The 23,266-nt window shown below is 42.8% G+C and overlaps 1 protein-coding gene across 1 annotated transcript in view; it reads right to left on the reverse strand.

Annotated features, from left to right (window-relative positions):
• LOC111955816 (UPF0711 protein C18orf21 homolog) overlaps positions 1–13,651 on the reverse strand; it is a 34,486-nt gene extending 20,835 nt beyond the window's left edge. Inside the window, exons 1-3 of the mRNA XM_023976137.2 lie at positions 13,287–13,651; positions 7,463–7,485; positions 6,684–6,895 (exon numbers count right to left, since the gene is read on the reverse strand). Of these exons, the coding sequence (XP_023831905.1) occupies positions 6,684–6,895; positions 7,463–7,485; positions 13,287–13,384 (333 nt within the window). The 5' untranslated portion in view covers positions 13,385–13,651. The remainder of the gene's footprint in view (positions 1–6,683; positions 6,896–7,462; positions 7,486–13,286) is intronic.
• Between the last annotated feature and the right edge of the window lie 9,615 nt (positions 13,652–23,266).

Consider the following 23,266-nt stretch of genomic DNA (forward strand, 5'->3'; position numbering starts at 1 on the left):
AAGATGAATGACTTTCCCATAGCTTCATTCTGTCTGATGTGAAGCTCGTGGGTCTTTATTAAAATCAGGTGTATCTATGCAACTGGTGCAGAGAGATAAGGAAATGTTTGCTACGGTACTTGCCACTGTGAAACTTTCACTCCTGTAGATCTGTAATAATTGGATGGTGAAACTTTCATCCAGCCAATCAGAAAAGCAAGTGAAGCATGTCAGGAATCTTGAAAGTCAGGACAACTATGTCCTGCAAAGAAACATGAATTTGTATCGGATTTTGCAAGCAGTAGGCATTTATAGTTAAATGTGTGGTGGAGCATACCTTCAAAATTATTTGGCAATCAGAATTTATTCGAAAAACACTTTGAATCATCTTTTGTTGCAATAAAGACAAAAGGAAAAATCCACCGTCGAGCAGATAAATATGTTGATGTTTTGAACATTTCTTCTATAGCTGCCGTTTCCATTACACATTTGCAAGGATTTTGTTTTTCATTGATGCTTACCTGGGTCAATGGAACCTGGCTGCTGTGTCACTTGTTCCCTGTCGCATGGGACGTTAGAGAAGTGCAGCATAGGGCTTTGACACTGGGAGAGTGGAAACAGCAAGATGACCCGGGAGATGGGAGGGTGACTGCTTTGGGGCATTTTAGATGAACAGTACTTTGTTGAAGCACCTTTAGCAGTGATTACAGCATTGATTCTCTTGGGTATGATCTACAAGCTTGGCACACCAGTATTTGGGGAATTTCTTTCTTCTTCTCTGCCAGATCCTCTCAAGCTCTGTCAGGTGAATGGGGAGCGTCGCTGCACAGCTATTTTCATATCTTCCAGAGCTGTTCTATGGTCAAGTCCAGGCTCTGGCTGGGCCACTCAAGGACATACAGAGACAAGTCCCGAAGTCACTCCTGCGTTGTCTTGGCTGTGTGCTTAGAGTCGTTGTCTTGTTGGAAGGTGAACCTTCACCCCATCAGTGGCTGAGCACTCTGGAGCAGGTTTTCATCCAGGATCTATGTACTTTGCTCTGTTCATCTTTCCCCAATCCTGACTGGTCTCCCAGTCCCTGCCGCTGAAAAATCCCCACAGCATGATGCTGCCACCACCATGCTTCACCGTGGGATAGTGCCAGGTTTCCTCCAGATGTGATGCTTGGCATTCAGGCCAAAGACTTCAATTTGGTTTCATCAGACCTTAGAATCTTGAGTCTTTAGGTGTCTTTGGCAAACTCCAAACGAGCGTTCATGTGCCTTTTTACTGAGGAGTGGCTTTAGTCGGCCACTACCATAAAAGCCTGATTGGTGGAGTGCTGCAGAGATGGTTGTCCTTCTGGAAGGTTCTCCTATCTCCACAGAGGAACTCTGGAGCTCTGTCAGTGACCAACAGATTCTTGGTCACCTCCCTAACCAAGGCCCGAAGGGCCTTGGTTAGGGAGGTGACCAAGAATCTGTTGGTCACTGACAGAGCTCCAGAGTTCCTCTGTGGAGATAGGAGAACCTTCCAGAAGGACAACCATCTCTGCAGCACTCCACCAATCAGGCTTTTATGGTAGTGGCCAGACTAAAGCCACTCCTCAGTAAAAAGGCACATGACAGCTCGTTTGGAGTTTGCCAAAAGCCACCTAAAGACTCAAGATTCTAAGGTCTGATGAAACCAAGATTGAAGTCTTTGGCCTGAATGCCAAGCATCACATCTGGAGGAAACCTGGCACTATCCCCACGGTGAAGCATGGTGGTGGCAGCATCATGCTGTGGGGATTTTTCAGCGGCAGGGACTGGGAGACCAGTCAGGATTGAGGGAAAGAYGAACAGAGCAAAGTACATAGATCCTGGATGAAAACCTGCTCCAGAGTGCTCAGCACCTGACTGGGGTGAAGGTTCACCTTCCAACARGACAACGACTCTAAGCAYACAGCCAAGACAACGCAGGAGTGACTTCGGGACATGTCTCTGTATGTCCTTGAGTGGCCCAGCCAGAGCCTGGACTTGACCCGATAGAACAGCTCTGGAAAGATATGAAAATAGCTGTGCAGCGACGCTCCCCATTCAACCTGACAGAGCTTGAGAGGATCTGGCAGAGAAGAATGAAAGAAATTCCCCAAATACTGGTGTGCCAAGCTTGTAGCATCATACCCAAGAAGACTCAATGCTGTAATCACTGCTAAAGGTGCTTCAACAAAGTACTGTTCATCTAAAATGCCCCCAAAGCAGTCACCCTCCCATCTCCCGGTGTCATCTTGCTGTTTCCACCCTCTCCCAGTGTCAAAGCCCTATGCTGCACTTCTCTAACGTCCCATGCGACAGGGAAACAAGTGACACAGCAGCCAGGTTCCATTGACCCAGGTAAGCATCAATGAAAAACAAAATCCTTGCAACATGTGTAATGGAAACGGCAGCTATAGAAGAAATGTTCAAAACATCAACATATTTATCTGCTCGACGGGTGGATTTTTCCTTTTGTCTTTATTGCAACAAAAGATGATTCAAAGTGTTTTTCGAATAAATTCTGATTGCCAAATAATTTTGAAGGTATGCTCCACCACACATTTAACTATAAATGCCTACTGCTTGCAAAATCCGATACAAATTCATGTTTCTTTGCAGGACAAGTATTGTCCTGACTTTCAAGAATCCCTGACATGCTTCACCTTGCTTTTCTGATTGGCTGGATGAAAGTTTCACCATCCAATTATTACAGATCTACAGGAGTGAAAGTTTCACAGTGGCAAGTACCGTAGCAAACATTTCCTTATCTCTCTGCACCAGTTGCATAGATACACCTGATTTTAATAAAGACCCACGAGCTTCACATCAGACAGAATGAAGCTATGGGAAAGTCATTCATCTTCCTCTTGAAACCTGGGGGCAACTAATGTGGAGTGATATACAATCAAGGGGCTTTACACCAGGAGATATAAATACAGGAGTAAATAGGCTACATGAATATAAAGTAGCCTGTGTGTGTGTGTGTGTGTGTGTGTGTGTGTGTGTGGACGTGTGTGTGTGTGTGTGTAACAGCGAGAACTCTAAAAGGGCATTCTGTCAACACTATACAGAAGCTGTAACTAGAAAATAGATCTACAACTTCATTATTTCATTATCAGTTTACAATTGGCTCATTCATCCCCCTCCTCTCCCCTGTAACTATTCCCCAGGTCGTTGCTGCAAATGAGAACGTGTTCTCAGTCAACTTACCTGGTAAAATAACRGTAAAAAAATAAAAAAWAAATAAATAAAATTATACTAAAAGACTTCCTACATTTATTGGCCAAATGGCCTAGTGAATGCCACTAACCAAGTCCTACTCAACAGCCATATAGGCCTAGGAAATATCTCCACTAATTCTAAAATGACAAACAGAAATGAGACATTAAAACAAAGCCCTCTTAAAGCTGGGATCTGTGACCCTTCATCTCTCTCTCCTTCCATTATTTATCACCCTCTTCCTGAGCGAAAGACTTCTGTTGGCAAGGAATGACAGGGAGGGAGGGGGGTTGTGGAGTAAGAGAGAGGGTGATATATCTAATCTTCCTGTCTCAGTCTCATCGGCAGCTCCCACTAGAAGGTGTTGACAAATACCAGGAGAGAGAGAGAAGAGACAGGATTCTTCCTATTATCTGCAGAGTGCCTCGTCTGCTTTAAGGGTTATTCAGTACACTCACAACCACGCATGTCTATGGGGGACACAGCTTGTGGAGCTCTGCTACCCACTGCTACTTTATGTCTGGCCGAGTGACCAGGGATCTCGAAGTTGAACGGTAAACATATCTCTGCAAAAAATGCAGCTAAAGAGGATTCACTTACCAGTAAGTCAGACGAAAGGAGGGAAAATATCAACGTCTACACAATAGAGTTCCTGTGTTCAGGAAGCTCATCCAGAGTAACAATGAATTCATACTGATAATGAAGCCATTTGCTCTAGTACTGTTAAAATACACAGCGCTTTCTCTGGATGAAACTAACGCACATTTGAAGTGAAGTAAACCACACTTCAGGAGAGGTCCTTGGTCCTAAAAAACTACCTACAGAGATAAAGCAATACAGATATCTAGCGGTATAATTTCCATATGTGTACCTTTTACAACAGAATTGGCCAAAATAACTACTCTCTCGTCAAACTACTTGTGTTTGACTCTGACATAACCTAAGCGTTAATCTCGTTTGGCTTTGTCCCTCTCGGTCTCCACTAACTAAATGCTTTCTGTTCCTCTGTGATCGTTATCTGGCTGACCTACCACAACCTGACCCTGGCTGCCTAGGGATTCCTCCTCAGTGAGCCTGACCAGAGAGAGGACTGAGTCTCTACGGGTCCAGTGCTGCATACCAAACAAGTTACAAAAMATACTTTATAAATTGTGATTGATTWATTGACATAGCAATCTGTTCGCTCTTACTCTGAGGGTTTCCCTCTACAAAGTTGATGGGAGACTCGTGGTTTGGAAGGGGAATACCTGGACACTGTACAGGAAAGGGGAATACCTAACCTGACTTGAACACACTGGCAGTGACCATAATCTGTCTTGCCTACTATGTAGTAAAACGTACTCTGTGCTGATCATACAACATACAATCACCTATTATCAGCTGTTGTCAAACATGTTGGTGTGTAAACATGRTTCTCTTCCTCAGTAGTGTGCAGCAAATTCTACCAGATGAAAAGTCTGAACGAATATGACATCCTGGAATTTAAAGCATACTACATTTTTWAAATTTCACTTACTATAAAACTTTTCATTTTCGCATACCCAAAAAAGCTACTATTTACAACACAAGTATGGGACACTGCCAGTGTGMATTAGATGCTGCCAGAGATTTTCAATGAGGCAAAGTTTCGCCCGATATGAGTCTTCATTAAGCCATTTTCAGCTCAGATATCTAGAGGGCCTTGTCAAATCAAAATGGTACTTTCCTGATTCTGTGTCCCTGATGGAGAAAACTGCCCTCTGACCCCGCTACTCTTGACATACACTATATATACACAAAAGTATGTGGACACCCCATAAAAATGTGTGGATTCTGCTATTTCAGCCACATCTGTTGCTGACAGGTGTCATGCGAGCACAGTCACACAATCTCCATAGGAAAACATTGGCAGTAGAACGGCCTTACTGAAGAGCCCTGTGACTTTCAACACGGCGCCGTCATCTTTCCAACAAGTCACTTTGTCAAATGTCTGCCCTGCTAGAACTGCCCCGGTCAACTGTAAGTGCTGTTATTGTGAAGTGGAAACGTCTAGGAGCAACAACGGCTCAGCCGTGAAGTGGTAGGCCACACAAGCTCACAGAACAAGACCACCGAGTGCTGAAGTGCGTAAAAATTGTCTGTCCTCGGTTGCAACACTCACTACAGAGTTCCAAACTGCCTCTGGAAGCAACRTCAGCACACGAACTGTTCGTTGGGAGCTTCATGAAATGGGTTTCCATGGCTGAGCAGCCTCACACAAGCCTAAGATCACCATGCACAATGCCAAGCATCTGGCAGTCCGATGGGGAAATCTGGGTTTGGCGGAAGCCAGGAGAACCCTACCTGCTCCAATGCATAGTGTGAACTGTAAAATTGGTGGATGAGGAATAATGGTCTGGGCCTGTTTTTCATGTTTCGAGCTAGGCCCCTTAGTTCCTGTGAAGGGAAATCTTAACGCTACAGCCTACTGTATAAGGACATTCTAGATGAATCTGTGCTTCTAACTTTGTGGCAACAGTTTGGGGAAGGCCCCTTCCTGTTTCAGCATGACAAAGCCCCATGCACAAAGCAAGGTCCATACAGAAATGGTTTGTCGAGATCGGTGCAAAAGAACTTGACTGGCCTGTACAGAGCCCTGACCTCAACCCCATCGAACACCTTTGGGATTAATTGGAACGCCGACTACGAGCCAGGACTAATCACCCAACATCAGTGCCTGACCTCATTAACACTCTTGTAGCTGAATGGAAGCAAGTCCCTGTAGCARTGTTCCAACATCTGGTGGAAAGTCTTCCTAGAAGAGTGGAGRCTGTTATARCAGCAAAGAGGAGACCARCTCCATATTAATGCCCATGATTTTGAAATGAGATGTTAGACGAGCACGTGTCCACATACTTTTGGTCATGTAGTGTAGTTTCCTTATCTGAACTGGCTTATCAGTGAAGTGGATGGAAACTGCAGAGGTAGAGACCAGGCTCATATCAGAGAGGAAGAGGTGAAATGAGAGGGTTTACTCCGACCAAAATCTGTCCACGAAATTAAGACCACGATTTTTGTATGGAGGTTAATGAGTGTCGTATTTGGTCAGCAAATTTTTTTTAATGTTAATTTGCTTAGTTGATCGAATAGAAGTTTTGTAATGGTTAGGTTGTTACGAATGCACTTATAAGTGAACGCGTGTGGCAAAAAACAACAAAAGTTGTGCCCGTTGTTCATGCATGCATCTGCTCTCTCATTGGCTGGAGTGGTCCCACCTGATCTCGCCTCCTCTCGCCTGCCTTCCATCTGTGAGGACATGTATTTCCATTGTTAGAGCGGTCACTTAACTATCTTGTCAATATAATAGATAGTCTTTGGTCATATGAAACTAGAAATTTAACAGAAAAAAAGGGTCCAAAGAAAGGAGGGGCTACCTGAACTTGTCCAATAAGAAACACTTGTTTTTGTTGCAATTACCCCCCCCGTAGCAACATTTTTGTTACGTTTTGCACTAATGAATACAAGTCTCACCAGAGCTGATGAGGAGCCCCTGAACCTCCGTAAGATGTCCATCTGAGCCAGGCTGAGCCTCTTGCCCTTGGCCTCCCTCCGCAGCGCGCTCTGCACCCGCACCGATGCACGCCGCTTGGGACGCAGCCGCATGTGGTGGTTGTCTGGGCGACGCCACTGGAAACAGAAGGGACAGAGCTCTTCTTCAGGGACGGGCTGGAACTTGGCTGGAGCTGGGAGAGGAGAGGAGGTCAAGCACAAGGAGGAATAAAGTACACATTGAGGGATGTGAAGTAATGTATGTGTTTATGGTACAGTGGAGTATGAGGGTGTAGGTTAGGTCAGATGAAAAAAATATGTGAACTATGGTAAAGGGAAATGTACAAAATATAAACAGTGCTTAGGCCGTCGTCACATTTAACACAAAATAAACATTTGGGATAGAGTTGAGTGTCAAATGAAATAGATTGAGTCCAGGGGATCATGAGTATGAAATAATAATAGTGATGATGAGAACTGTGCAGTAGTGTGTGTGTGTGTGTGTGTGTCTCTCTCTCTCTGATGGGAACAGCTACCAGTACCCACCAGTGTGATTAACATGGGATTATAGTGCTTTATCGACGACAATGTGCGGCCATTTCTTCCCTCCTGCCTAGTGCCTACAGCACCATGTTGTATGGACATCCTCATACTGTGCTTAAGCAATAGGTGTGATGAACATAGGATAAATGGAAGAGAAATAAACTAGTCTAAATTGTAACTGACAAAATGATTTTGTCAAGGTTATTGCCACTTCTTACCTTTCATTGTCTGGTGTCTCCCCCTGAGAAACAAAAACACAGAAGAAGAAAAGTTAGATTTTTGTTGTGAAACAGCTATCACTTCATTATTTATCTGCTTAGATAGAACAGTGTTTGATCTGGGGAGACTCCCATAGCTGGGAGTTCGTGTTTTGGGTTGTTTTTCCTTCACAACGCCTTGAGGGGCGTCAATGCGGAGTTTGAAGGTGAGGTTTACTTTTAAAAAATTCTGCCAAAGCTGAATTTGTAAGTTAATGTTGATTCATCTGTAAACTGAAGCAAGACTTGAGGTGCGTTTTGATACTCTTGAAACACTCTTACTAAAAACTCTTATTCAGTGTCCAAAATGTATACACAATAAACTTTTAACAAGTAAGCCTAACTCCAACCACAATGCTAAGGGACATTTGCTATTGTGGAAAAAGTTTGCTCAGGGCTTCCAACGTTTGGCGGAAATCATCCGGGAGAAAAGCAAACAAGGATCCATCTACAATACAGGGCTTCCCACCTCCCTGTAGTCTGGCATGTCTACTGTCTGCCTCTTATTTTGGACAAACAGTTGACTAGGCCTTTCCTAAGTCACGCTACAATTAGCCACAGTACACTACGCCAAAAGTGACTCATAATATTTGCAGTCAGGCAACAAACAGGGCGGCACGTGCAGCGGCGAGAGATGGGATAGGGGGCCTCGCTTGGGGCTTTAATCTCACGCTGACCTGCCGAAGGACTGTCACAGAGACACTGACAGCGGTTTGCTAGTCACACACCGTGCCTATAGAGAGATGGGACTTTGGAACTGAAATCTGATGTTGGACAGCCTGACTCATGGTCAAGTCTCAGTAATGTCTCCAAACTACAGGCTGTATTGAAGTATTTAGATTAGGCTAGGGGGGAAGGGCTAGTGTCACAAACAGGGGGGAAAGAAGACAGTGGGAACAAGTGTCAGTGAGATGCAGGAAATGCACTGGATGAGAAAAACTAGGCTACAGAATAGTCTTTCTACAGACTGTTGAACAAGGTGATTCCTCATACTCCTGTTGGACTAACCAGCTTGTTCAGATAATGAATTGACATTAGATCATTCAAACAATACAGAGGAACATTTAGACTTTTCTAGAAAACATGATCAACATCTGACTTCTTTTAGCTTTGGGTCGATCATCTATTAACCAGAATGTAACATCTGAAAACCTTCAGAAGTGAGATCAACAGCAGTGACCTAATTCACATAACTACCAATCACTACAGTTTATACAAACACTTCCAAATGGCCCCATTTAGTCACCAACTCCCGACCCCTCCTGTCTCAGCCGCCAGTATTTATGCTGCAATAGTTTGTGTCGGGGGGGCTAGGGTCAATCTGCTATATCTGGAGTATTTCTCATGTCTTATCCGGTGTGAATTTAAGTATGYCTCCTCTAATTCTCTCTCTCTCCTCCAATCCCGGAGGACCTGAGCCCATGCCTCAGGACTACCCGGCCTGATGACTCCTTGCTGTCCCCAGTCCACCTGGCTGCTGCTCCAGTTTCAACTGTTCTGCCTGCAGCTATGGAACCCTGACCTGTTCACCGGACGTGCTACCTTGTCCCGGACCTGCTGTTTTCGACTCTCTCTCTCTACCGCACCTGCTGTCTCTAACTCTGAATGATCGGCTATGAAAAGCCAACTGACATTTACTCCTGAGGTGCTGACCTGTTGCACCCTCGACAACCACTGTGATTATTATTATTTGACCCTGCTGGTCATCTATGAACGTTTGAACATCTTGGCCATGTTCTGTTATAATCTCCACCCGGCACAGCCAGAAGAGGACTGGCCACCCCTCATAGCCTGGTTCCTCTCTAGGTTTCTTTCTAGGTTCCTGCCTTTTTAGTGAGTTTTCCCTGGCCACTTCTACATCTGCATTGCTTTCTGTATGGGGTTTTAGGCGGGGTTTCTGTATAGCACTTTGTGACATCGGCTGATGTAAAAAGGGCTTTATAAATACATTTGATTGATTGTCTGCCTGGTAGAGGCTCAATGAAAACAGACATCCCATCCCACTCTCCAGATGAGCCCCTGGAGATACAGAAAGGTGGGGGCTCTCTGCCATGCTAATCTAGTTAACATTCTTCACATGAATCTCCTTTTAAATGCACACTTAGTGGAAGATAAACAGTGGCCCCTACTACCCAGTTAGAGCAGGGCAGAGCCCACTTTGGGCCAGATGCTATCAACAAAGAGTTTAAAGTCTGGAAATCAGCAAGGCTCAGTCTCTGGGCCTCTAWGGACATTTGATACAATCAGAGTGTGGAGGAGAGAGAGCAACGCCCTGTTTACTAACCAAACCTCAGAAATAATAACGCAGATGGTCCAATGCAACAGCTTGGCTAGGGTGGCAGGGGAAAAGAGGGTGAGGGATGGGGGCAAGCCCCCCCCCAACACCCCCTGGTGGCTCTACAGATGGCAAGGCCCACAATTTGAGATTGCTGCCCTACACCGTGCAGTCTGGGTCTTACGTTATGGGTCGAGGCAGGCAGGGGAAGCTGGGAGAGGCGCAATCCCTCAGGGTCAAGAGGTGAGAGAAGGGAGGGGGGTGACACTGACCAATGAGATGGGCAGGTGAGGGTTGGAGGGGGAAGGGTGGTGGGGAGAGAAGTCATTGACAGTGACACCAAAGTGCCTTTGCGCTATGCCTGTGACGGTCTAATGAGCTGCTTTGGTCAGCCCGGCCTCGGCCCGTCATAGCCCACATACCTCCCTCAGTGGGTTTACAGGAAATATGAGTAATGACACGAACACTGAAAACAAACACTCCAGTGACGCATGGCTGAAACCATAAGTGGAGACACAAACAGCAAGGAGGAACTTCAGGGAACGTTAAGTACGGTATGCAGGATGACTGCTCTGGGGATAAATAAGTACGGTATGCAGGATGACTGCTCTGTGGATAAATTAAAGTACGGTATGCAGGATGATGCTCTGTGGATAAAATAAGTACGGTATGCAGGATGACTGCTCTGTGGATAAATAAGTACGGTATGCAGGATGACTGCTCTGTGGATAAATAAGTACGGTATGCAGGATGACTGCTCTGTGGATAATAACAGACGAGTAGCAGGATGACTGCTCTGTGGATTAAATAAGTACAGGTAGGCAGGCAGTGACTGCTCTGTGGATAAATAAGTACGGTATGCAGGATGACTGCTCTGTGGATAAATAAGTACGGTATGCAGGATGACTGCTCTGTGGATAAATAAGATGATAGAATTTCTGTGTTCTACACATATCATATCCTTACAGGGCCACCAAGTTGCTTTGTTGAGGATGCTTTTCTCCTTACAGCCAGTACACATAAGATTTGTTTCTGGGTTTTGTTCTTCATGTAACCTATAACAAGATATAGTACCAATGAGTAGCCGAACACACAATTGTAGACTTCACATGTAAGAAAGGTCAAATCATCTGTGCTTGAGTGTGGCTCAATGGGTAACACCGACCACAACTATAGTTCTCATAGTCTATATCCCTTATACTCCACTCTGGACCTCCAAGCCAGTTCCACTGCATGTTTTATTGTCTCCCTCTAATCAGGGACTGATTTAGACATGGGACACCAGGTGTGTGCAATTAATGATAAGTTAAAACAGAAAAGCAGCCRGCTCCGGACCTCTTGGTATAAGAGTTAAGTATCCCTGGTCTATATATTGTCAGAGAGCGGGGTTCACATCATGGTTATGTCTGTGCTGCATCTCCCCTATCCGTTTAATACATACACAGAAGGAGAATCTATTGTCCTTTAAAAAAATAAAAGGTTCAATCAAATTTAAATAAAATGAATTAGACATATTGTTTTTGGTGGAGTTCCCCTTGAATGGCTTAAAAAATAATCCATCTATTCAACATATATAACCCTCCAGGCATGGACAGCTGTGATATCAGTACGATCTGTTCAACACATTTCCCATAAATCGGTTCTTTCCACAGAGAGACTCAAAAATCTGGATAAACTCTTAACGGGTAGCCTAAAAGTAACAATCCTTAAATCCATCCGTAAATCCATCCCGACAGGGCCTTTTATTTTGATTTCCATTTTAAAATTCTACCACAAATTTCCTGGCTCAGGTGAGTGAGAGGAAAAACAGGCCAAGGGATTCAGAGGTTACTGGCCCAGGCCCAACTCAAACACAGGCCACACTACAGCAGCCAGTGGCAAGAGGATTGCTCCAGAAATTACACTCTCTCTCTCTAACTACAGTATAATGCCATCATCATTCTGTGAAATCAAAAAGGTGATGAAAATGGAATGAGTTCCTGTTTTGATTAGTGGGTCTCAATTTTTATTTGACCTTTATTTAACTAGGCAAGTCAGTGAAGAACAAATTCTTATTTTCAATGACGGCCTAGGAATAGTGGGTTAAATGCCTTGTTCAGGGGCAGAACAACCTTGTCAGCTCGGGTATTCGATCTTGCAACCTTTTGGTTACTAGTCCAGTGCTCTAACCACTAGGCTACCTGCCGCCCCAATCAAGGATCGTTCCATGTCAAAAAAGGTCAAGAAGATTCCGACACCCATCATCTCAGACGGTTCTGAAATCGTTTCTGTATTCAGACCGCCCACATCCCATCCCAATACCACCCCAACAACCAGTGTCAGTTCTCTGTTTGACAAGTAGTATGACGCTGTGGCTTRTAGTATTGCTTCCCCATACTATGTAATGTATTCCCTGTGAATCTGGAGAGGTCTTTTTTTTTTTACCACTGTTCAGAGAAGTGTATCATTGAAGTCGCTTGCATTATTTACCATAAAGTAGTGTGAACATACCACGTTTTGACCACTAGATGCCACTGTTCCTGTATACCGCCACACTATCCATGTTGCTGGTCTCGTGTGTTTATTTAATAGAGCACAACATTTCCTTTTCAACTTTGGATAGAAAACCAATACATTTGTCTCATTATGAAAATAGATTGTCATCTTCACATTTCAAGCCATTCCTGTATGAAAGCAATTCAGTTTTTCCTTCTTGGATATGAAGCATGAAAATGCTAATATAGTGACATGCATTGGATTTGTGCCACAAAATATTTTGAGTGACAGACTGGCACCATAGTAGTGGTCTATCAGCTTCGAGCTCCGGAGCAGTGAGCTCTTAGCAATGTCATGGCATTGATTTCCCGGGGGGCTCAGGACGGCGAGCAAACAGCCAGAAGCACCAACACCGTACGGCACAGTTTCTGGCGGCTGGGTTAGCTCATTAAGGCTGCCTGCTATTGGAATTGATGTATGCAAACATACAGGACAGGAACATGCAAACTTTAAACATTTGTATTAGACAAAGCAGACCTGGTTAGGGACTACCTCTGTACATTGGCAAACGCGTGCTTGCGTGTGTAGCGTATCCATGGCTAATGTGTATCCTGTTGATATGTAGTTACAAAATGCATGACATTGTTTCAAGACAACAATAACTATGCAAATGACATTGGTTCTAAAAATATATATATATTGTAATGAAACAGTCAGGGAGCAGGTCTCGAACCCTCGACCTTCTAGCCCGAAGTCCGGCGCGCTATCGACTGTGCCGTAAAAGCATGCTCGTGCGGCAGAGTCGATTTCCGCGCTTATAAACCCAGGGTCGTTACACTATATATACATTGTGAAAAGAACAATACAAAAACGGAACAAATTAACTTGGCATGATATTGATTTTCGTAAAGTTACACAATTTTAAATGAATTGCACTGTGCTACTCTGCCACCTAGTGTCACTATATGATCATTACATCATCATATATGAACGAGATGTATCTATTACGTTCTACGTAATAAAGAGAGCGCTTACATGAGAAAACGTGACTGCTCCGGACAAATGTCTTGATACAGTAGCGATGCATCCTTTAAAAACTTGTGACTTGAGCCTGTGGAGTCTGTAAAAGCCATGTTTCTCTGTCTTTGCCACCGACTCGAGAATCCGCGTGTGAGAAAGGCTGGTCACTTCCTGGCCGCCTTGTTTTACCTCTTTTGGAGCGTTGATAAGATAAAGAAGAGTGTAGCAGTCACATTACATTGAAAATTATCTTCAAGAGCAATAGAAATCGATACGATATATGATAGCTAAATTATTTGTTTAGGTTTAAACAGTGATCATTCTCTTTGCATGATAGCCTACCCTACACTTTCCGTCCTAATGTTGCAATCCCACAATGCATCAGGCTAAGCGCAAGCATTATGGGAAAGCGAGGAATAGCCCTGTGTGCCTCGCCGCACTGGATGTAGTTCGATTTATTTGTATTGTAATGAAACAGCAGGGAGCAGGTCTCGAACCCTCGACCTTCTAGCCCGAAGTCCAGCGCCCTATCGACTGTGCCGCAAAAGCATGCTCGTGCGGCAGAGTCGATTTCCGCGCTTATAAACCCAGGGTCGTTACAGTATGATACCCCGTTCAACCCACTATGATGATTTACATCGAGTATGAAACACGGAAAATAGTTTGARGATGTCTTCAAACATTTAGGGGAATTGCAAACATATAATGCTATAATGCCTATATGACAGCCTCTATTTAGTAGGCGAGGCTAGTCAGCATGTTAGTCTATGCCAATAGCCTAAATACTAGGCAAATAGCCGAATCATCATGTGATATCCTTGGCTTTAGGCCTATAATAATTTCACCCCTTCAAAATAAATTAGAGCATCCAGTGCCCCATGAGTCTAAGGTTGGTCATTGTAAGCTGTCACTGTGGTCAGAATGTGATGATGCTTCTACTGATTTGCGCTCTAAATTTTCTTGTGTCAATGGTGATTCCTTGAAAGGCTAATAATGATATCAAATTATAATGAGCTTGTAATGGAAGGTCAACTAGCCTACAACACTTTAAATGATTGCTCTCATAGAAATAGATCCAGATGAAAGATTGGACATCATTACTACCAAAAGAACTGAGGGTGAAAGTTGAACACCGCCCAGCAGAATGAGAATGGACTGTTCGTGGAATCGAGTTTTCAGCGCAATTACTGGCACTGTTGGCTTGAAATTATACACCCTCAACTGCATCTGAGATCATACAAGGACAGACAGACCTCCGTGGTCTTACAAGCCCAGCTCTTGATAGATCCTGGAAAATAATAGCATTGACTTGCCTCCAGCAGAGAATTGCCCCAAGGGTAGTGGATATGAAATTKGATATTTTAAAGCGATGGGGGAACCCACTGTATGACCTGCTGCCCCCCAAAAGAGGTGAATTCTCCACCAGGCTTCTGAGAAAAAACACCACCCACTGCTGTCAGACTGTACAACAGCTCTAGCTCTTAAATCTCTTTTAAAAAATCCTATTTCAATCATTCCATTTTTTAACAATTCAGTTTTCCTATTTTGAAAAAACAAAAATCCACTACTATGTTTTTGTGTCCTGTATTCTATTTATGCCGTGTATTATGTATTTTTAAGTGAAACATTTTTCTGAAGTAAATTCTGCTTTTCGTCTGTTTTTTCTGTAAGCAAGAATCAATAGTCAAAGTCAATGTCAAACCGCGCGCGCGCTCACAGCAGTAGATGACTCTCGTCGCGCAGAGTGCGGCAAATATCAAACGAAGCAAGCAACACGGTCTTGCAGCGGACCCGCTAGATAAGGCTACGCAGAGATGTGAGTGGATGACAGAATAAGTAACAGTGGGGCATTGTTAAACACGAATGATATTCTGTAGGACATGATGATGATGATGACTAGGCTAGAGACTGCCCCACGTTCCGAGTCCCTGAAGTGAGACACCTTCCGATGGTGTCCACGAAGCAGCATCGAACAGAGGTCCGTTCCTTTTACGCGCACCTTCTCTACAGGACTAGAGGGATTTATCGATCCGCTCAAACTACTGGTAATTATGTGGAGATTATTACACATTGTTTATTATAAGCCTATGGGCTATTATTTCATTTATTTAAATACATTTTTCGATTCCTATTGCGCTGATTAAGACCGTTGATATGATATGATGTGATGTTGATGTCTCCAAAACGATCTGTGTATCATTTATGTTATTCCATATTATTTATATCAGTAGACTATAATTGTTGTGGAGGGGATAACGCATAATGACACATAGTGTTTGCGTCTTCTCTTTTTAGTCATATAGCTAAATGACACCATGTAGGCTAGCCTATGTGATTGTGACAGTGATCTGACGGTAATACATGGAGTAGTCTAAAGTGTAAGTGATGGCCCCTCACTTTGTGGGAGAGTAAATATTCTACTTAATCAGGTGCTGTCAGACTTGCGGGGCCCCCACCCTAAAATAGATTGAAATAGCCGAGTATAGCAGTTGTGCGTTACCGCGGACCAAATATACTTTAACCTACCCTGGTTTTCTCTCACTTCAAATGTTAAATTGGATTGCTGAGTTCCATTTCGTTTAGTCAATGTTGTGTGTGTGTGTGTGTGTGTGTGTGTGTGTGTGTGTGTGTGAGAGAGAGAGAGAGAGAGAGAGAGAGAGAGAGAGAGAGAGAGAGAGAGACAGAGAGACAGACAGACAGACAGAGAGAGAGAGAGGAGAGTGCGTACGTGCATTTTCGCGCGCTCTTGCATATCTTAAAATGTTATACTTTTAGATAAACATCACAAAATGTTCGAGTCATTAGTCTCACCAATCATCCACCTACTAATAACGAATGACTGAAAGGGCTCTTCAATGAATGATGGGTGCATTAATTGGGGGTTATATATTCAAACCAAAAATGATGAAGATTGAAACTACTGTTATCAAGGAATTCCCATCATTAATGCACATTGATTTAATATAACCTTTATACAATTGCTGTATATAATGGAACTGGATAAAGGATCATTAAAGGGACTGCGTCCAAAGGGACTGACGCGTGCATGTGGAATTAATGGCGCGCCCTCGGAGACAGCGCTTTGAAGATAAGAAAAAATATCACTGCCACCTTGCTCAGCCTTCTGGGACGCGCGCGGAGCCAGGAGTTCTGTCTTTCCTTTCTAGAAGACCTTGAAGAACAGTGCAGGTGTTGCATCCTATCAAACTTAAGTGTCCACCTGACACGCTCATGTGGAATTATTTGGTGCCCTCTGAGCCAGCACTTTGACGAGATGAAAAATACCACTGCCACCTTGCTCAGTCCTCTGGGACGCGCGCGGTGCCAAGAGTCCTGTCTTTCCTCTCTAGAGGACCTTACAGCCCACATGAAAAAATACTACACCTTACTATAGAATACTACAGTACTAACTATAGAATTCTGTAGTAAACTGTAGAATACTATACTACTCGATCATGTGTAGTACTTACTATAGAATGTTTTAGTATACTGTAGAATACTATAGTAAATACGACAGTAAAGTATGCAAAAAAAAAGGTATCTTCAATGGAACTGGATAAAGGATAATTAAAGGGACTACAGGAAATACTACAGTATAGTACAGTCTGCAAAACACTACAGTAAATACTACAGTATACTGCAAATACTACACTATACTGCAATCCTTTATCCACTACAGTGAAAACTATAGTATTTATACCATAGTATACTATAGTATTTTTTCATGTGGGAGGGGAGGAGAGAGGAAAGGCAAACCAAAGAGCCAGCTATGCTATCAGTGTCGTAACGCAACACCAACTCCGATAGTGCTGACTGAGACAAGGAAATCAAGACGAGAAAACGATATAGAAAGATGTGGTGTATGTACATTACGCATCCACATTATGAACTCACAGAGTTATTTCATCAATTTCTACTTACTACTTTAATCAATTTTGACTTGCTTAGTCATATAAAGATTGATTCCGTTTAGTATTATAACATGATTCATTCTGAATTAAGTTAAACTACCCAGGAGCATTACGCACCCCAAATATCTGAGTGGCACAAAGTACGTGAGGATGGCTGGGGGGATGGTCTGGATGGGTACTCTACCCCCCTGTTCGGAAGTTGGAAAATTTTCATTTTTTTAAACACCCGACACAGCTTTTTCCTGCAATCTAGAGCCATAATCACTATCCTTAATTCTATGTAAAAAAATATGTTTATTTTTCTGCATTTCTAAGCATACCYCTTGAGCTGTCTGTATCCTCCTGACTGGTGTTTTTTTAAAGAAACTAAATATGCTTCTCTGCATCTCTGCTCAAATCTGGGTAAAAGACTGAAAGGAATGTGAGTCTTATTCAGTACATTTAGTAAATGCTTGCTTTTCTAAAGTCTACCAACCTTGCCAGCAGGCATGCCAGCTAAGCTAGTTAGACAAGTTAGCTACTGTAACTAGATTGATAGCCTGAAATGGCTTCTTGGTAGCTAGTTATGAGGTTGGGAATCGAGCTGGGTTCTAGCCCRCATTACCAGATCAGTGTCGTGTGCAATTGTGGCTATTCTTTGGGTGCTATAAAAACTTCATTTTATGTGAGGTTGGAGCTCCAGTCCGCCTGACACCAGTCCTAATGATGCTGGCCCAGCTGAATAGACTAGAGCAGTGTAATGGTTTTGTAATTAGTCACCTGAGTCAACAGTAAAAACTAAATGAGGTCACTCAATGAGCAGCTCCAATGCCAAGTCTACTTCATGTATTCCATCGCCTATCTGATCTTTACTACTCAGAGGGGTGCCTGTCTTGCTATTCGAGCACTACACATTTGTACATTGATATCATTACAAAAAGACRCATTGCTCATTTCAGCTTATTGCCATACACTCCATCTTGATTTGGAGTGTATATGTGCTTTTCCTGATTCCTGCCGACATACCTCCTCTTAGGGCTGTGGAATAGATTTATCCTTTCAATGCATTAGTTGGAAAGATAGCCAGGTATTCACTCCTCCCCTACTTGTAGGGATGTGTTGATCATAGTCATCCTCTCTGAATTATGGCCAGTAGTAATGCTTTGATTTTGTTTTCAAGACTGAACACCATGTTGGAAACCGTAACCAAAGCCAAACATGGGTAGCGACCAGCAGGGCACAACGTTGGCTAACATTCAAATAGACATTTATTATATAGATTACAACAAACTTGCCTCTCTGGCATGTAATTACGAATCACATCAGCTCTATTCAAGCAATTTCTATCTGCAACATTCCACAACGTTTGCTTATTGAACATGGCCTTGCTGTGATAATTCAGTCAGGTTCATTAGGCTGTAAACTGGGTGTAGTCTGTTTGGATTGCTCACATGGGGAATTCACAAAGTGGGATAGCCGAAGATTCCTTTTAGGTTCTAGATAGCACCTTTTCTTCTAGTGTAGGTGCTGATCTAGGATCAGACCCTTGATCCATGTACATATGACATCAYTCCTTATAATCTAAAAAACAAAACTGATCCTAGAGCAGCACTACTACTCTGAGACGCTTTGTGGATACGGGCCATAGTATTTCAAAGATAACTTGTGCATGCTTCTGTAAATATAGCCAGTCTTGACAGTATCATTTCATTTTCAGCATAGTTTCTAAGTCTCTTGAGACTGTTTCTTGTCTAGCCTATCCCTGAGAGATACCATGACTGGAAAAATAAAGAGGTTGCATCACAAATACGTCCCTCTGTGGGCACTGATCAAAATTTGTGCACGACTTACCCTATGAGCCCTAGTCAAAATGAGTGCACTACTTACCMTATGGGCACTGGTCAAAAGTAGTGCACTATGTAGGTAATAGGGTGCCATTTGGGATGCAGACAGAGACTACACACTGGGCAAAAACTGCTTGAATCAACGTTGTTTCCACATAATTTCAACTAAAATATCTATGTGATGATGTTGAATCAACGTGGAAAACTGATTGGATTAGAAAAAGTCATCAAAGAAAGGGAATTTAGAGTTTTTTCACCCAACATTTAACCTAAATCTAATGACACWTTTTGTTGATTTCACGTTGAATTTACRTTAGTTGACAATTCAACCAAATGTAAATCAAAACTAGACGTTGAACTGACATCTGTGCCAGTAGGTCCAGACAATTACACTTTCTTCCCAAGAGTTTTATTCAGGTCTACTGCTTTACATTTTCTAAGAGAGGAAACCTCTGAAAATGTTTTTTCCAGGCTTGCCTACATTAATTATTCCACCCCCCTTTCGATCTTTCTGTCTGCAATATGTACCAGAACGTTCTGTTTACTGCTCCCACAGTTTATGACAAGCCTTTTAAAACACTGGCATCAAAGTCCGGTTTGAGGCAGTATCTCGTCTCCCCTGATGTCATCCTTCCCTCTGTGTGTGAGCGAGAGAGAGAGAGAGAGAGAGAGAGAGAAACACTGGTGCAGAATACCCTGCTAGTGCTGTGCCCTGCATAATCAGGTTTAAGGGAACAAAGATTCCCAGCTTTACAAACGATGGTTGTTTGGTTCAGCACCCAGCAGAACACAGGCTCTTTCAGTGTGTAGCCTACCAACCAGGCGATGATAAGAAAGACCTGCTTTGAACCTTTCAGCTTTGAACCTAGTGACAGGGGATAGTTGTTCCACTCACTTGTATCATGTGTGGAAAAATATGCTTTAATTATGAGAATATGACCATCTAGGATTAGGTGGTAGGCGATTGTCATCCTCATAATGGCTGTTGATGGACTGCCTTGTTCACACCATGTTTGTGTATTGGTCATGTACATCTCATACGTTGCATCCCAAATGGCATCCTATTTCCTATTATAGTGCACTACTTTTGACCAGGGCTCTGGTCAAAAGTAGTTCGCTATGTAGGGAATAGGGTACCATCTGGGATAAGCCATAGTCAGGACATCATGTAATATGGTCATTGTGCAGATTTGATTTTTATCCTCTGTCCCAGGACTCTCATTACATTCCACTGTGAAGATTTAAGTCTACTACGCTATCAAGCCCCGCTGAGGCCATCGCCATCCTTTGTAAAATATATGTTGCTGTTTGTCAGGTCTCTGGATCCTGCTCCATCAACCAGTCAAGATGATGAATTGGTTCACACCAGAGGTGGTTGCCAGCCCAACTAAGCCTGTGTCCCAAATGGCACTCTATTCCATATTCCCCATATGGTTCTGGTCAAAAGTAGTGCACTATATAAGGAATAGGGGGTCATTTGGGATACAGACGGACTAAGGCTTTGGCTCTCCCCTTAAATCAAGGCAGAGCCAGCTAACTCATTTTCTGTGGCCAAGTGTCTCCATTTAGGCTGATATAACTGACACAAACATTTGGTTAGTGACGCGAGCAGCATCTTGTAGGATTGATGCCCACACCCTGGTACCATAGAGATTAAATTACCAGAGCTGGTGCAAGATGGGAGTGGGACAGATAGAACACTAGAACACTGGAACACTAAAACACTAGAACACTGGACTGTCATTGTTCTGTGTTGGGTGGAACTATGTTTCCCAAATGGCCCTATATTCCCTCTATAGTGCACAACTGTTGAGCAGGGTGAACTATATAGGGAAAGGGTGCGATTTGGAATGTATTCTAAGTGTGGAACAGGCTGTCTTACACTTTGATCCAGAGCATCCCAAACAGGCTCAATGGGTGACATGTCTGGTGAGATTGCTGGCCATGGAAGAACTGGAACACTTTTATCTCCCAGGAATTGTGTACAGATCCTTGCGACATGGTGCTGTGAATTATCATGCTGAAACATGAGGTGATGGCGGCAGATGAATGGCACGACAATGGGCCTCAGGATCTCATCACAGTATTTTTGTGCATTCAAATTGCCATCAATAAAATGYAATTGTGTTCGTTGTCCATAGCTTATGCCTGCCCATACAATAACCCCATCGCCAGCATGAGGCATTCTGTTTACAACGTTGACATCAGCAAACCGCTTGCCCACACAACGCCATACACGCTGTCTGCCATCTGCCCGGTACAGTTGAAACCGGGATTCATCCGTAAAGAGCACACTTCTCCAGCATGCCAGTGACCATCGAAGGTGAGCATTTGCCCACTCAAGTCGGGTAAAATGACAAACTGCAGTCAGGTCAAGACTCTGATGAGGACGATGAGCACACAGATGAGCTTCCCTGAGACGGTTTCTGAGTTTGTGCAGAAATACTTTGGTTGTGCAAACCACAGTTTCATCAGCTGTCCGGGTGGCTGTTCTCAGACGATCCCGCAGGTGAAAAGACTGGATGTGGAGATCCTGGGTTGGCATGGTTATACGTAGTCTGTGGTTGTGAGGCCGGTTGGACGTACTGCCAAATTCTCTAAAATGATGTTGGAGGCGGCTTATGGTAGAGAAATTAACATTCAATKCTCTGGCAACAGCTCTGATGGACATTCCTGCTGTCAGCATGCCGATTGCATCTGTGGCATTAAAGTGGCCTTTTATTGTACCCAGTACAAGGTGCACCTGTGTAATGATCATGCTGTTTAATCAGGTTCTTGATATGCCACACCTGTCAAGTGGATGGATTATCTTGGCAAAGGAGAAAGGCTCACAAACATGGATGTAAACAAATGTTTGCACCAAATTTTAGAGCAATAAGCTTTTGTGCRTATGGAACATTTCTGGGATCTTTTATTTCAGCTCATGAAACATGGGACCAACACTTTACAAATGGGTGGCCTCWTTCACAGCAGAGCCAAGTTGCCCCTAGTAGTTTTCAATATAGTATTTCATTTTATTATGTGAAATAGTCTAATCCGAAAGGATATTAGTGTTGAATTTTAAAGATAGCTAATTCCACCTGATCCTTTAAGCAGAGAGATCAAATATGTTCTATGGCAGACCACAATACTTCAAAGGATCATCCAAACCCTTTGGAACCCTTCTTTCCCCACTGGGCACACCACGTCATATCAATGTGGAGAATTGGGTAATATTAGGTAGATCAATGAGATTCAAACCTATTTTGGCCCACTCAGAAAGACAGCCAAAAGTTTGTTGAATTCCCAATGTATTATCACAATTCTTTCAGCCATCTTAAATATACACTGAGAAGAAATTGCTTTGGCATTGCCTGGTTGCTAAAATTCTAAATAGTTTGCCTAATTTCTGTTTATATGACAAAACAAGCAAATGTAGTGTAGAGAATCATTGTACCATCTAAACAGCTGTGAAATATATTTCCCATAACCAAAAATATTGTATTTCCCCTGTTTGAAGCTGGTGTACAAAACAGAGAGTAAAAGATGCAAAAAACGAAACTAAACCACGGGAAACATAGAAATAGCACACATAGATCTTATCTATAGCGTGTTAAACTTGGTTTCAATGAGAATGACAGATCTATAACTCACATTTCCATGTGAATTTGGTCGCGTCGCCAAAAAAGTTACATATTGCAGCTTTAATGTACAACCAAATTCCAATGGAAAATCCATGTCTGATTTTTGGTTTAGTTGTCACCTAAATGTGTTATCACTGCGCTTTCAACCATTTAAAAAAACAACCAAGTTCAAATGGAATACAATGTCAGATATTTAGTTTATTTATACAACAATTTATCACTGTGCTTCATCTAATAGCACAACCAAATTACCTGGATTACAGTTGAGATTACATTAAAGTACATGGCGCAAGTGATTAATGCCGTTTGAGATTCTGTGCAGATTATTATAACAATTGTGAATGTTTCCACAGACCTGCAACCCAGAACACTTTCTATGATTTCATGAGAAGACATTTATTGTTACAGTAATCTGAAAATGTTGCCGTGGATGTGTTACTCATTTTAAGGTTGAATAAATACTGTAGCGCACTATTGTTTTTTTTTAACTTATAGTAGATATCACGTTGAAGATCTTACGTTTCAAAGATACAAATGTAACATATTTTAAATACGATTTGTCTATGTTGAAAATTTGTTACCATAATGACATAATCCTGTGGATGAAATTTTACCCTCAGAACAACAGTTGATTACTT

Source organism: Salvelinus sp. IW2-2015, linkage group LG31, assembly GCF_002910315.2.
Source record: "Salvelinus sp. IW2-2015 linkage group LG31, ASM291031v2, whole genome shotgun sequence".
In the NCBI taxonomy this organism is placed as follows: Eukaryota; Metazoa; Chordata; class Actinopteri; order Salmoniformes; family Salmonidae; genus Salvelinus; species Salvelinus sp. IW2-2015.